Here is a 12,725-nt window from a genome sequence, read left to right as displayed (position 1 = left end):
AAGAGGTGGCATTTCCTCTGTAGATACCCCCACTTGCAGAATGCTGAGTAATTTGCTGGATTTACTGAGCTGCCACTATGTGCAAGACACAGCTAATAACTGAGGGCTCCTACCTGCTAAGAATGACCTCGCTCAATCCTTGCAACAACTGTGTAAAGTAGGTGCCATCGTCAGGGAGGGATCATGGCTCCTTCTGGCCGGGGTGTCTGATGCCAGTGTCCGATCCTCACATACGCTGACATCATCCTCTCTCTGCTCTTGGGAGCAGCTAACCTTGATCATCCCTTTCATTCAGAATGGTAAATTTAAGGACCTAAGTGTCAAATGTATGACTTAATCTGAATGAATGTGATTTACCCAAAGCTTCACCTCCACATGGGTCTCTAACACAATGCTCACCTGCTGGGTGGCAGAGGGCCAGGGGACACTAACTCTCAATGATCCAGAATGATGAGTATACAGCAGTTACAAATGGCCACGGTGGCCAGAGACGAGGGTGGCCTCCTCTTCCTGAGTCCATGGCACCGAGTTCTCACTCATACAGGCTGTTTCCAGCCCTATTTCTGCATGCAGTTTGGGACCTGGGCCCCAGAGTGTCCTGCGCTCCAGTAGGAGCAGGGCTGTGTGCGAGCTCTTCCCGTGCACCCACCCCACCCTCAGGCCTCAGTGGGCACCACAGACTGCTTTACAGCCACTTCCTAGGGAGAAGAGTTCAGAAAGAGGCAACCACTGGCATTCTCACTTTCTAAGGTTAAGGTAACCGGCCTTCTGGATGAGGTTCCTGTTGACCTGGGGTGCAGCCACATCGAAGTCTGGCGTGTAGACAGAGTCATCGACAGAAAGCAATTCTTGCTGAGATATCCGCGTCTTTTCTGCTTCAGCTTCCAGTTCCACCTCAATGCTTAAGACAGAAGGTGGCAGGTCGGTCAGAAGCTGCCGGCCAACTCAGCAGTATAAGAAGCAGGTAGCAGGGCCCTCACCCACCCAAAAGCTTCCCATCTACACATGAAGTCACCAGCCTGCCTTGAAGCCACAGCACTCCACCCTCCAACTTGGGCCCCTGAGCTACAGATCACAGTGTTCAGACACCATCTCAGAACCGCACGAGAAGGGACGGGGAGGTTTCAGTGGTAGAGCACCTGCCTAGCATGAGTGAGGCCCTGGTTCTATCCCCAGCACCATGGAAAAAAAACAAAACAAAAAAATCCCCCCAAACACACAACACCCTCTACCAAAACACCACCCCACCACAAGGAACACCACTAAACTATGCTTGAGCCCAGATCAACAGTTTTATTGCTGGAGAAGAGCACCATTCTCAGAACTGGTGGTCAGATTCTGGGGGAGCTTTGGCAAGCCTATCCTCCTGGGCTGCACATGCAGGCAGCCTGTGAAAGTCCCACGGAGGAAAGAATGGGAGCAGTCACCCTCCCCTGGGCTTGGTGTGAGGCAGGGGTGGTGAAGATAGGTCACAAGAAAATGACCAGGGAGTGTCCCAGGGACAACAAAGCCCAGAACAACACTTTTCCTTTTATGACATCCACCAACTGCCCTGAGATTGCACGGTGAGCTAGCCAAGGGCTGCCCAGAGAGGAATAAGCAGGACCATGCCTGGGCTCTGATGTAGCAGCCCCAGCTTCCGTATGTGGGAGGGGCTGGTGTGGAAAACCTAGAAGCTTTGGCTTGAAACAGCAGCTGCCCTTCCACCCACAAAGGATGACTGGACACCATCTGCCCAACATGGTCTTATTTGAGAAAGCAAATGCCAAAGGAGGTGTTCCACCATTCCACCAGAGTGAAGAAAGGACAGAATTATAAATGTTAAAATCAGAAGGAACAAGGGACCTAGGGAATCCAGTGTTTCTCAAAATGAGCACCTCAAGATTTTCTCTCTTCCATAGGTAACTCTAGGCTTCTACACTCCATCTTCTGTTTAACACAGCTTGATGCAAACAATCCATCTAGGTTAATTTCTGACATTTGAATGGGATGACTAGGAACTCCACCAGTGGAGACCTTAGGTCACTGGAGAACAAACCTCGCTGGCTTAAATTGCCAGTCACTGCCAAGGCTGAGAAAAATGGAATGATACAGAAAAATGGAGCAGGACAGGACACAGAAGGAGGCATCCAAGAGTAGACAGACCTGCTGACGTTCTTCAGCTTTATTATTGTTATTTTGTATTACTGGGGATTGAACCCAGGGCCCACACACGCTAGGCAAGCATTCTACCACTGAGCCACATCTCCAACACTTAAATTTTTGAAATAGGCTCTTGCAAAGTTCCCAAGGTTGGCCTCAAACTTCACTCCTCCTGCCTCAGCCTCCAAGTACCTGGGCCTGTAGGTGTGCACCACAGCACCTGGCTTGTTCTTTAGCTTTAGTAGATGAGAAATCTCTTGAGGGATCTGATGAAAGATAAGGTTCATCTCCCCAGAAATATACTCACTAATGTGCACTAAAATGTGATCTTTTTTAAAAAAAATATTTTTAGTTGTAGCTGGACACAATACCTTTTTGTTTATTTATTTTTATGTGGTGCTGAGGATTGAACCCAGTACCTCATGTGTGCTAGGCAAGCTCTCTACCACTGAGCCACAACCCCAGCCTCCTAATGTGATATCTTGCATACAGTTGTAGGAAATTCTTAGTAACTATCCTTCCCTATCTTCCCCTACTCAGACAGACTTAGGCTCAAAAACGCTGATCAAATCCAAGCCTTCGTGATCCAAAGGAACAGAGTGGAAAAGTAACTGCTTTTGTCCTCTTCAAAGATTTTTTTTTTTAGAAAAGTATGTTTCTACACACACATGAAGGATCCAAGAAAAAAGGTAATAAAATATCACTGTGGGATTCAGGGCTTCAAAAAGCCCAGGACTGTTGGGTGGCCGGAAACGATGCTGCCCTCTTTGGGTTCCAGTTAGGCTCTAAGAACAGGAGAACACCAGGGGAAGCCATCTCTCCTGAAGACGGTAAATTGTTAGTGGCACCACTAGACACCGCCCTGAGGCCCCTCAGCTGGGCTGGCTGCTCATCATGGTGACACGATGGCAAGGCCACCGCTTCCTCGTGATCTGGAGAGAAGTGGATGCACTGTCTCTAAACTGAGAGGACAATTAGAATTCTCTGGACCAAAGGCTTTAGCTAGTTGAACCAGGAGGATCCAATGTGTGGGCTGCCTTTAGCCTGTAGTGAAGCACACCTTATCAGGCAGCAGAGGGATGGCATGCAGGGACCAGGCCATGTAGTCAGCGGTGCTCTGTGCTAATGCCCAGTTCACAGTCCAACTGGGAAGGAGGCCCACACATTAGTGCTCTCATAAAGGTTCATGGAAAGGCAGACAAGAGGGGAAGACAGGCTCTGGGATCTGCAGAGAGGACACCATGGCGTCTCGATGACATGGGCATAAACAGCCTGCCATCCGTCAGCAAAAATGACTCAGGGCCTAAGCAGTGTTTGAAATGTGGGTGGTTCTCCAGAGACATAGAAAGCCACAGGGCTATGAGAGTTAAAGCCGGGGTGAGACCGAGGCTAAGGGGGCAGTCTGTGGGACGCGACGTTCAGCAGGCTCCCTCTCCCCCCTCATGTTCCCAGGCTAACCATCAAATTCAAGGGTGAGAGACTGAAATCAGAGCTCACAGATTGCTTTCTCACATAATTATAAATACAGTCTCTTTGCTCACTGTGACCAGCTCTCGGGCACCCAGCACAGGGACCTGAGGAGCAGCAGAGGCACACCATCTCCCCCAGCTCCAGGGCTTGGCCCTGGCCCTTCTGGTGCATGCTTTATTCTTAGAGCCTTTGAAGTAGACTTCTGCCTAAAAACGTTCCACTGCTTGGCCTTCACGAGCTATTTTGAAATGTAATATCTTCAGAAAATGAGCAACTTTATCCTTTTCCACATAAAATAAAATTCCATATTATTTCTATTTTATGTATTTTTCAACCACACACACACGTGCACGTGTGAGCCCACAGATGTATTTCTAGACCTCAGAAGTCATGACAGGTCCTTGCTGCTCAGGGTGAAACAAGCCTGATGTGCCAGGGCCCGTGGGCTGCCCCAGAGCTCCAGGATGTCAAGAGGCTGAGGGAGGGGCAGGAGGGATAGCAGCTGGGCCATCATGAAGTGTGGGCTGACCTCCTGAATAGAGTAATTAGAAAAAAATAATAAGTGTTTGCATGGCTGAGCTACCTTTTCTTTAAAGTAACTCAAAAGAAGCTTAGCAGCTTGCCTATCATAAATTAATGTAATGGTCAGAGATTCCCCCAAAATTCCAGCACTTCTGTCTGCGAATCCCATTAGTTCAGAGGGGGGAAAAACAATTTAAACTAGATTTGGGTTTATAACAGATGAAACTTGGTATTAACACAGGGACCCTAACAGGAGACAGCAGGGTCTGTAAGGTCACACAAGGCCACAAGGGCAGAAACCAGCTCCGTCCTATTCTACCATGCGTGTCACCTGCACAGGCGCTCACAGTCAGAGCTCACCCCCAGACTCCTATTCAGCGGAGACAGCGAAACACACCAAGATCCAAACCAGTGAGTGGCATTACCTCTGAACCATGTCTGCAACAGAGGATAGAAAGCTGTCCATGCTTTTGGAAAACATCTCTGCTCCCTTCTTAAAAAAGTTAATCTGAAAGATACAATTATGACATGTTGAGAATCTCCTACCGAAGGGGATGGGTGAGTGCCCTTAAGGTAATGACCAGCGGCATGGGGACAGAAGACCTGGGCCGCGCCCTCCCTCACTGCAGTTCTTACAGCGTCTCAATGGAGCCTCAGCCTGACGTGACTCCCAAAGTCCCAAGGGCTTTGTAAAATGGGGGAAAAGTGGAACCTAGTCATCTTTGCTGAAAGGCTGTTAAACATCAGGAATGACATAAGATAATGCCTGGTATGTACCACGTATCTCAATAATCATGACTGATAAGTTTTAAATCACCACCAGTGGTTTTTTAATATGAATCCTAAGTAGTGAGTTTCCTGAGGTCTCATTCACCATCTCTAGCCCCAAATGGGTGTGTGACATGTGACAGATGCTATCAGCCCAGCAAGAACCTGAAAAGCACTTCTTGCTCTTGTACAGCATGAGATGTTCGCCTGGCCTTGAAGGCCACGGTGTGACAGAGCCTGGTCACTGAGCCCTGTGCAGCTGTGAACATAGGCCAGATAGAGGGGCAGATGGATGACAGCTTGGTTGAGACGCTGCAGAGGGAAAACTGGGTGGAAGGCTTTAAAGGCCTCTTCCAACCGTGACAGGAAGTTAGAGGGGATTATACACATAAAGGATGTTGGGGGTCCTGGCATAGTGCAGCTGCTCAGCAGAGGTCCCTTGGGCTCTGTAGTGAACGCTTTCCCTGCCCAGGGGACAGTGGCCTCTAGGAGACCTGCAGTCAGTGCAGGATGTGAAACTGCAGTTGTGGCTTTTGGAACCAATGGAGGAGTTCTTCCTTCCTGTGAAGTTTCCTGCGACTCTTGTAAAATACTGCCTTCCCAGGAGGTCTGGGTGCCCTGAGACGCCTGCAGGGCAGGATACAGGAAGAGAGGGAAAAGAACACCCCTGGGTGTTACAGACATCTGCAACCCCCTACCCTGAAAGGCTCAACTTTTCATTCTTATGACCATGGCTTTAAAAACTCTGGACTTTATGATAAGCTGCTCCACTCTACGTGCTGGGATGTAACGGCTGCAAGCCTGTGTCACAAAAAAAAAGAAGAAACATGCAGCCTGGACACACTCTCGTGTGTCTCCCTGCTTATCTATTTGATCTGGAATCCCACCTTGCCCTGGGTGATGGGCACAGAAATCGACCTCTCACCCCGAGCAGGCCAGCAGGTGCTATCAGCAGGGTTTTGACATTCTCTCCTGTTCTGGGAAAGCTCATACCCATTTCTTAGTTACCACAGGGTAAAATCAGATGATGACCACAATTACCCTAATGCCAAATGATACCTACAGGGGATGTTCTGGCACCGTGATCTTTGAATCATACAGAGATCAACACTGTAATGCTGCTTCAATCACTGTAATGTCAAATACCGAAACGATACTCATCAGTTAATATCATACATCTGTCAAATGAGCATTCGGCATCCCTAAAGGGCACAACATCTTGGGAGCTCCTCCTCCCTCCCCTGCCTGACCTCCCTCTGGAGTTTTTACTGAGTCCAAGGCTTAGCTCTTCTGCTCTGTAGGCGCCCCAGGGCAGGGGCTCACATAAGCCCTACAAAAATCAGACGAATGGAAGGAAAGACACTGCCTTCTCCAGCGGCATTACCCAGCATTTTCCGTGGCGATTCTACACTAGCCTGCATCTTTATGTGCTCAAAAACCTGTTCACACACTACAAAGCCTCAGTTTGCACCAGGGCTGAATCATGAATATTAAACAAACCTGTTTAACAAGGACTAGAGAAGGCAGAAATGGAGTCAAGGCACCTACACAAAAGTAAGTGGTGCCAAGAAGGCTGATTTGGATCTCCCCCGGATGGGCCAGCAATGGTCACAGCCACCAGCCATGACCAACAAGGGTGGGGCTCCATAAACAGGCTTCTGAAGGCTGATAGGGCAGAAGGAGAAGTGCTTCTGAGTCATCAGACTCACGTGCTGGGCGACAAACAAAGGGAGGGACTAGAGTTTGCATTAGGATTTTAAAAGTCTGTAGCGGAGGGGACTGACTTGGTCTAGTGTCTTGAAATCTAGATACTCCTCACATGAAAAACTAGACGCACTATCCTCAGTCCTCAAAATGATGCTCCTGCCACCCAGCAGTGATGGGGAGCTCTGGCTGCTCTGTCCTCCTGGGCCTTGGGCTGCATCTGTGTGAAGGTGCTCTGGTCTCCTCTCCCTGTGGGCAGCAGCACTTGCTTAAAAGGCCCAGCTTGGAGAATGGTGCAGCCCCTGCCAGCCGAGTCCACTCATGGGGTGCAACACCTAATCAAAGGAGGAAGGAGGGCAGCAGAGTGCCCATCTCAAATGCCATGGAAGCTGCCAAGCTCCCAAGGGGTTGTCAGGGGCTGGAGCCCCCGGCTGGACAGTGCTTATTTGGGGGTTTATTCAGCTTTATGCAGATGACACAGAAAGGTTACACTGATCTACTTAAACATCACCTCTGATGACAGAAGCTGACCTCAGGGCACTCCAACTCATAACCAGCACAGTGAGCCTGGCAGCTGGGCTCCGATGCTTAGGTTTTCCCCTCTTTCCCTTTTCCCTGAATGAAGCTAATTCTGTTTCTTTTGAAATTCGTGAATTTTTCAAATGTGCTACATAACAGTAAAAGATGCTCGTGTGTTCACTTTTCTTCAAGTCAGTGACTTTATTTGAAGCAATTCCTGGCTTCCTCACACCCTTCCTGCTCCTAGACTGTCTGATGAGAGAAGATTCCTGGATGCATGTCTCATGTGCCAAAGGGAAATTTCAGAGTCAACACTATGGGGTTAAATAGGGCGGGGAGGACACCAGCCTGACACACTCCTGCTGGTCCCTGCCACTCCTGTTTATGCCATAACAATTAGGGCTCCCTCCTTAAGTGGAGCCTCCCTTAAGACAAATAATATTCAGTAGATCAGTCAATAAGAGGGAAGAAGCCAAATAAATTCTCTACAGAATACTCCATAAAGCCCTGGCAACTCTTGCCTACGCCCCAGAAGGTGAAGGCCTCAGCAGCAACCTTGGGGATGAGTCAGCTGAGCATTGCCCAGCCAGGGGGCACCCGACTGCACACAGCAGTAAGGGAACGTCACAATTTTGGATTCTAAGCCAAACATCTGGATCGACTGTGAGCTGCTTCTAGGAACACTGGACCAGGCCTGGCTTTTGGGTGGATCAGACAAAGGGCCATGCAGGATCCTCCCCCAGGGAAGCTTAGGATCCAGGCCATCATTTCCTGAACATATGGCCTCACAAGTCCAGCTGAGGATGGCCTGCCCAGCTGGAAGGACTCCACAGTGTGAATCCAGGAAGTTTCCAGGGAGGCTGTGCATCTGTTTCCTGCTCTGACGAGGTTTGGTTTCTTCTAAATGTTCTCAGGTTTCTCCCCCAGGTGAGAGGGCTCCCCTACCTGTCCATGGGCGAAGCCTATCATGGGCTCCATCATAGCCATCCGCTTCCGGTACTGCAGCGCATTGAGGGCGGAGTAGTACTGGAGGGACGCCAGGTGCTGCTTCCGCCGTGCAGCTGCCACCTCCTTCACAACTTCAGTCTTTACCTGGTTGAAAGGTGAAGGGAAAACTTCCAGGTGTGACCGTTCTGTAAGAGCATGCACCTTAAGAACGTTTGCTTATCCATTTTTGTGCCAAATACAGTAACACTTAGGTAAACTTCACCTCAATTTAAAATTCCCAATTAAAAATACCCAGGTAAGGGCTGGGGCGGGGGCTCAGTGGCAGAGCGCTTGCCTTGCTTGGGTGAGGCACTGGGTTCGATCCTCAGCACCACATAAAAATAAATAAATAAATAAATAAATAAACAACAAACAAACAAACAAAGATATTGTGTTCATCTACAATAAAAAAGGAAAAAAAATACACAGGTAAGAGCATCTCAGTGCTCGTGGGGCTGCAGGAGGCAAAGCCGGCACCCTGCAGGTAGCAGCACCCACACTGCAACCCTGCAGGAAAGCCACTGGCGATAGGCATCAGAAGCCACAGACGTTTTGGTTCACTCATAAGATCCTGTTCCAAAGAAATAATTTAGCCCAAGGAAATCATCTAGCAGAAGTAAAAAGCAAAACACCTCAAAAGCAGGGGCCACAGGGAGCTCAACCCACTCGCCTAGCACAGGAGTCAGCCAGTCCCACGAAGGACCAAGCGGGAGATAAAGCTACTGTGTGATTGTAATCTACAGTGGTTCTAAGCTGGTGTTTAATATCAGGCTGAAAAGTCAGCCTAGAGAAGCAGAAGCCCACTTATGAGATTCAGAATAATTTCAAAAGTCCATGTACAGGAAAAAGAAAGTAACGTCTCTAGACACCTGACTGCCACAAACTCAGAATATGAGGTACAGAAGCAGCTTAAGTAAATGAAGGGAAAAATAACAGGTAAGGTAAGCTTACCTTTTCATTCTCCTTTTTTTTAGGGAGCCTGCTGTATTTTGCCATTGAGAGATCATGCTCTAAAAATAAAAAGACATCTGAGCATCCAGAAAGGTCCAAAGGCAAAAGCATTCATTCAGCATCTTCTCCCACCCACACACACTAAACCCACACACACTACCAAACCCACCAACCAGGAATGGAAGATGCCTACCACTGCTGGCGAGTCCGAAAAGTTCCTTTAAAGTGCTTACTTCTGTACAAGAGGAAAAAAAAAAAAAAGTCTTAGAGCAAGAAAAATAAAGCATGCCAACCCAGGGCTCTGCTTTCCTGAGAAGGCAGAATGTGTGCTCGGCCTGCCCCCAGGTCCTCTGCTCCCCTGGCCTAGGCCAATGGCTGCATCCTGGTCTCCCTGGAGCCTGTGCATGCAGCCTACACTCCACATCTGGGGGTCTTGCCTGCCTCGGGAAGAACGCAGCTCTCTGGGAACACAGAGACAGTGAACGGCCAGGACCTGTCACGCAGACCTGGAGTATAAACTGAAGTACTGATTCTCAGCCCCTAAGTGAAGTGTCCAATGCATCTTTTCTCAGAATGTTGCAGGATGACACCCAGAAGTTCCTTCTTGTTGCCATTTTAACTTCTGACTTATTAGTGTCACCACTGAACAAAGAAATACTGCAGTGCCTGTGTTAATGAAAACTACGATGCCATCTGGTACCTGCAGCAAGCCAGCACCAATCCCCACCACCCACTGGGCTACCTGCCACTCCTGGGACAGCTGAACAGGTCCAAGACAAAGCCACAGAGGACTCTGAGCAGTGAAGGTCCAGGGTTAAACAAAATCAGGTCCCTAAAGGAAGCAAACTATTCTACAATTCTTTTTTTTTTTTTTTTTTGTCTTTTTAAAACAGCTTTAACAAGGAGGCATAACACATATATCATAAAATTACCTGATGTTAGTTGACAATAATTTTTGGTACATTTATACAGTTGAGTAAAAACCACAATTCAGATTTAAAACATTTTCAGCACTTCCCAAAAGTCCCTGGGTGATTATTTGCACTTTTATTTCTACTCTCAACTTCAGGCAAGAAAGTTGTTTTTTTCTTGGGGGGGTGGGGCTGTACCAGGGATTGAACTCAGGGGCACTCAATCACTTAGGCACATCCCTAGTCCTATTCTGTGTTGAGACAGAGTCTTAATGAGTTACTTAGTGCCTCGCTTTTGCTGAGGCTGGCTTTGAACTTGAAATACTCCTGCCTCAGCCTTCCAAACCACTGGGATAACAGGCATGCACCACTGTGCCCAGCTATGTCTGGGTTTTTTAACTTGATATAATGTTTCACCTTTCTTTTTTTTTTTTAATTTTTTTATTGTTGGTTGTTCAAAACATTACATAGTTCTTGATATATCATATTTCACACTTTGATTCAAGTGGGTTATGAACTCCCATTTTTACCCCGTATACAGATTGCAGAATCACATCAGTTACACATCCATTGATTTACATATTGCCATACTAGTGTCTGTTGTATTCTGCTCCCTTTTGTCAAACGAGGCTGGGCTTTCCCCGGCTGTGCTCTTTCTCGTCTCCCCAGCGCTTCCTTCTCTGGACACTGTTCTCACTCCACAGCGCAGGCCTGCCGCCGCCCTCTCCCACTTGCATTTTTCTCTTCTTTCTCTCCCACCTTTACTTCCTGATGGAGCAGAGTTTTAGTGTAGATATTTTTCTTAACTTATCAATTTTAAATAGCTTCATTAACCCTCCTGTGTTCTCTTCATTCTGATCACATACTTGTGTGGGGGACACAGGAAGCAAAGGCAATAAAACAGCACCGCGGCTCACGGACAGGGTGCCAGATGCCCATGTGGGTCCAGTGTGGACTCAGGAAAACTGGGCCAAACGCTTCAATTCTATTTTTGTGTCACCAAAAAAAAAAGGAGAATTTAACTCTCTTCAGAGAATTAAGAAACTTCTCTTCTGACTACTACCTACCAGTGAAAATCTACTTTTCAAAAGAAACACCATTCTGTGCAAAAGCTACCAAGTCCACATGCTGGGTCACACTCAATCAAGCAGGGCCACCGTTCCCCTCAAGCCAAGGTTCCTCCCACAAGCAAACCTGAAAAAGAGCAATCTGACAACTCGGGGTGAGGGGTCATTATTTTCTAACAACTTGGGGTCTGCTTTTAAAATGACATTGCCTGGTGGTTTTACTTAGGGTAAATCTGTTTTAAAAGCATCCAACGAGGCTTTCAGTTGGGACTAGAAACCAGCACCACTGGATTTAGCCGTCTGGCTTCATGTTTGACTAGAGATGAGCCAATAAAAAGCCCGAGATTCCTGCTCAGTGAGGGTTCCTCTTGACACGTGGTGTATTACTATTTTTTACCTACAAAATTTTAAGGCCTGCCAAACTGGCCTTGAGAGTGTGTGCCAGTTCATGTACCATCATCCCCAGCCCCAGGTGATACGACAACAGGGGACCAATCTCAAAGTGAGGGGAAACCTTCATCTTCAGTATCTGCCCTCAGATTCCCCACATCTTTTATGCTCGTAAAATAAATAAATAAATAAATAAATAAATAAATAAATGGCTCTGTATTTCTGAGGAGCATGACACTGAGACCTGCCAGCATCAGGTTTGGGCTTCTTTGATCAAAATTTTTCTTTTATAGGAATGTTCTTCAAACACAATGAAATAAGAAGGAACAATGGGACTAGAAGATTTGCATTCCTTTTTTTTTTTTAAACATCACCTGGGATTTTTCAGTACTATTCTTTTCTTTCTTTTTTGGTACCAAGGATTGAATCCAGTGGTGCTTAACCACTGGGCCACATCCCCAGGCCTTTTCTATATTTTATTACAGACAGGGTCTCCCTCAGTTGCTAAGTGCCTCGCTAAGCTACTGAGGCTGGCTTTGAACTCTCGATCTTCCTACCTCAGGCTCCCAAGCCACTGGGATTACAGGTGTGTGCTACTGCGCCCAGGTAAGACTATTCATTTTTATTCATTTTTGACTGCTTTAATTTCTAAGAGAGATAAAATTATTCTTTTTTCTATATATTTTTTAGTTGTAGATGGACACAATATCTTTATTTTTGTTTATTTTTTTTATGTGGTGCTGGGGTCCAAACCCAGGGCCTCACGCATGCAAGGCAGTGCTCTACCACTGAGCTACAACCCCAGCCTGATAAAATTATTCTTAAGTCCAAAAAGCCACATAGGCTCTCTGAACCAGTCACAGATGTCCTCACTCAAAACTAGGCACTCCTCGAGAGAGCAGGGACCTGCCCGCCCATCCACAGCTATGCCCTGGAGTCCTGCAGAGAGATAGCATGAGTTCCCACCCGTCTTCCCCTCCACAGGCTCCCACGTCACACTCTAGAGCATTCAGCTTCCCCAGGAACATGCCTTTGCAGAGTCCCTAACCTGTGACACTCACCTCAGTCACACTGTGTGCTTGCTAAATATTATACACCATTCGACACCCAGGTCAGAGAAGGCCTCCTCCAGGAGCCTTCCCTAGCACCCATTCCGGAAGCAGACCTGCCCCTGCACTCCTTTCCCATAGGGCTCTGCCTCCTCACCTCCTGACCTTACAGCAGTCTGTTTCTCCACCCTTGTCTTATTTGCCTGTGGCCTCTTTAAGGTGAGCCAGGAACATGGGGTGGGGGT

General features: G+C 47.6%; 1 protein-coding gene across 9 annotated transcripts in view; it reads right to left on the bottom strand.

The window, feature by feature from the left end:
* Positions 1 to 12,725, bottom strand: part of Appl2 (adaptor protein, phosphotyrosine interacting with PH domain and leucine zipper 2) — a 60,883-nt gene that overhangs the window by 27,350 nt on the left and 20,808 nt on the right. For 8 of the 9 annotated variants that reach the window (XR_007347423.1, XR_007347424.1, XR_007347419.1 and 5 more), the window contains 6 exons: positions 10,566 to 10,742; positions 9,257 to 9,298; positions 9,064 to 9,122; positions 8,071 to 8,217; positions 4,560 to 4,642; positions 743 to 901 (listed from right to left, as the gene is read on the bottom strand). Coding sequence is in view for 6 of the 9 variants with exons in the window: in XM_048802779.1 (XP_048658736.1) it covers positions 743 to 901; positions 4,560 to 4,642; positions 8,071 to 8,217; positions 9,064 to 9,122; positions 9,257 to 9,298; positions 10,566 to 10,742 (667 nt within the window). In the remaining 3 variants the exon portion in view is untranslated. The remainder of the gene's footprint in view (positions 1 to 742; positions 902 to 4,559; positions 4,643 to 8,070; positions 8,218 to 9,063; positions 9,123 to 9,256; positions 9,299 to 10,565; positions 10,743 to 12,725) is intronic. The other variant, XM_015482816.2, reaches the window with a different exon arrangement.

This window comes from Marmota marmota, unplaced genomic scaffold, assembly GCF_001458135.2.
Source record: "Marmota marmota marmota unplaced genomic scaffold, marMar, whole genome shotgun sequence".
Classification (NCBI taxonomy): domain Eukaryota; kingdom Metazoa; phylum Chordata; class Mammalia; order Rodentia; family Sciuridae; genus Marmota; species Marmota marmota.
Note: the sequence above shows the minus strand (reverse complement) of the source record. Positions and strands in the feature narration are given on the sequence as shown.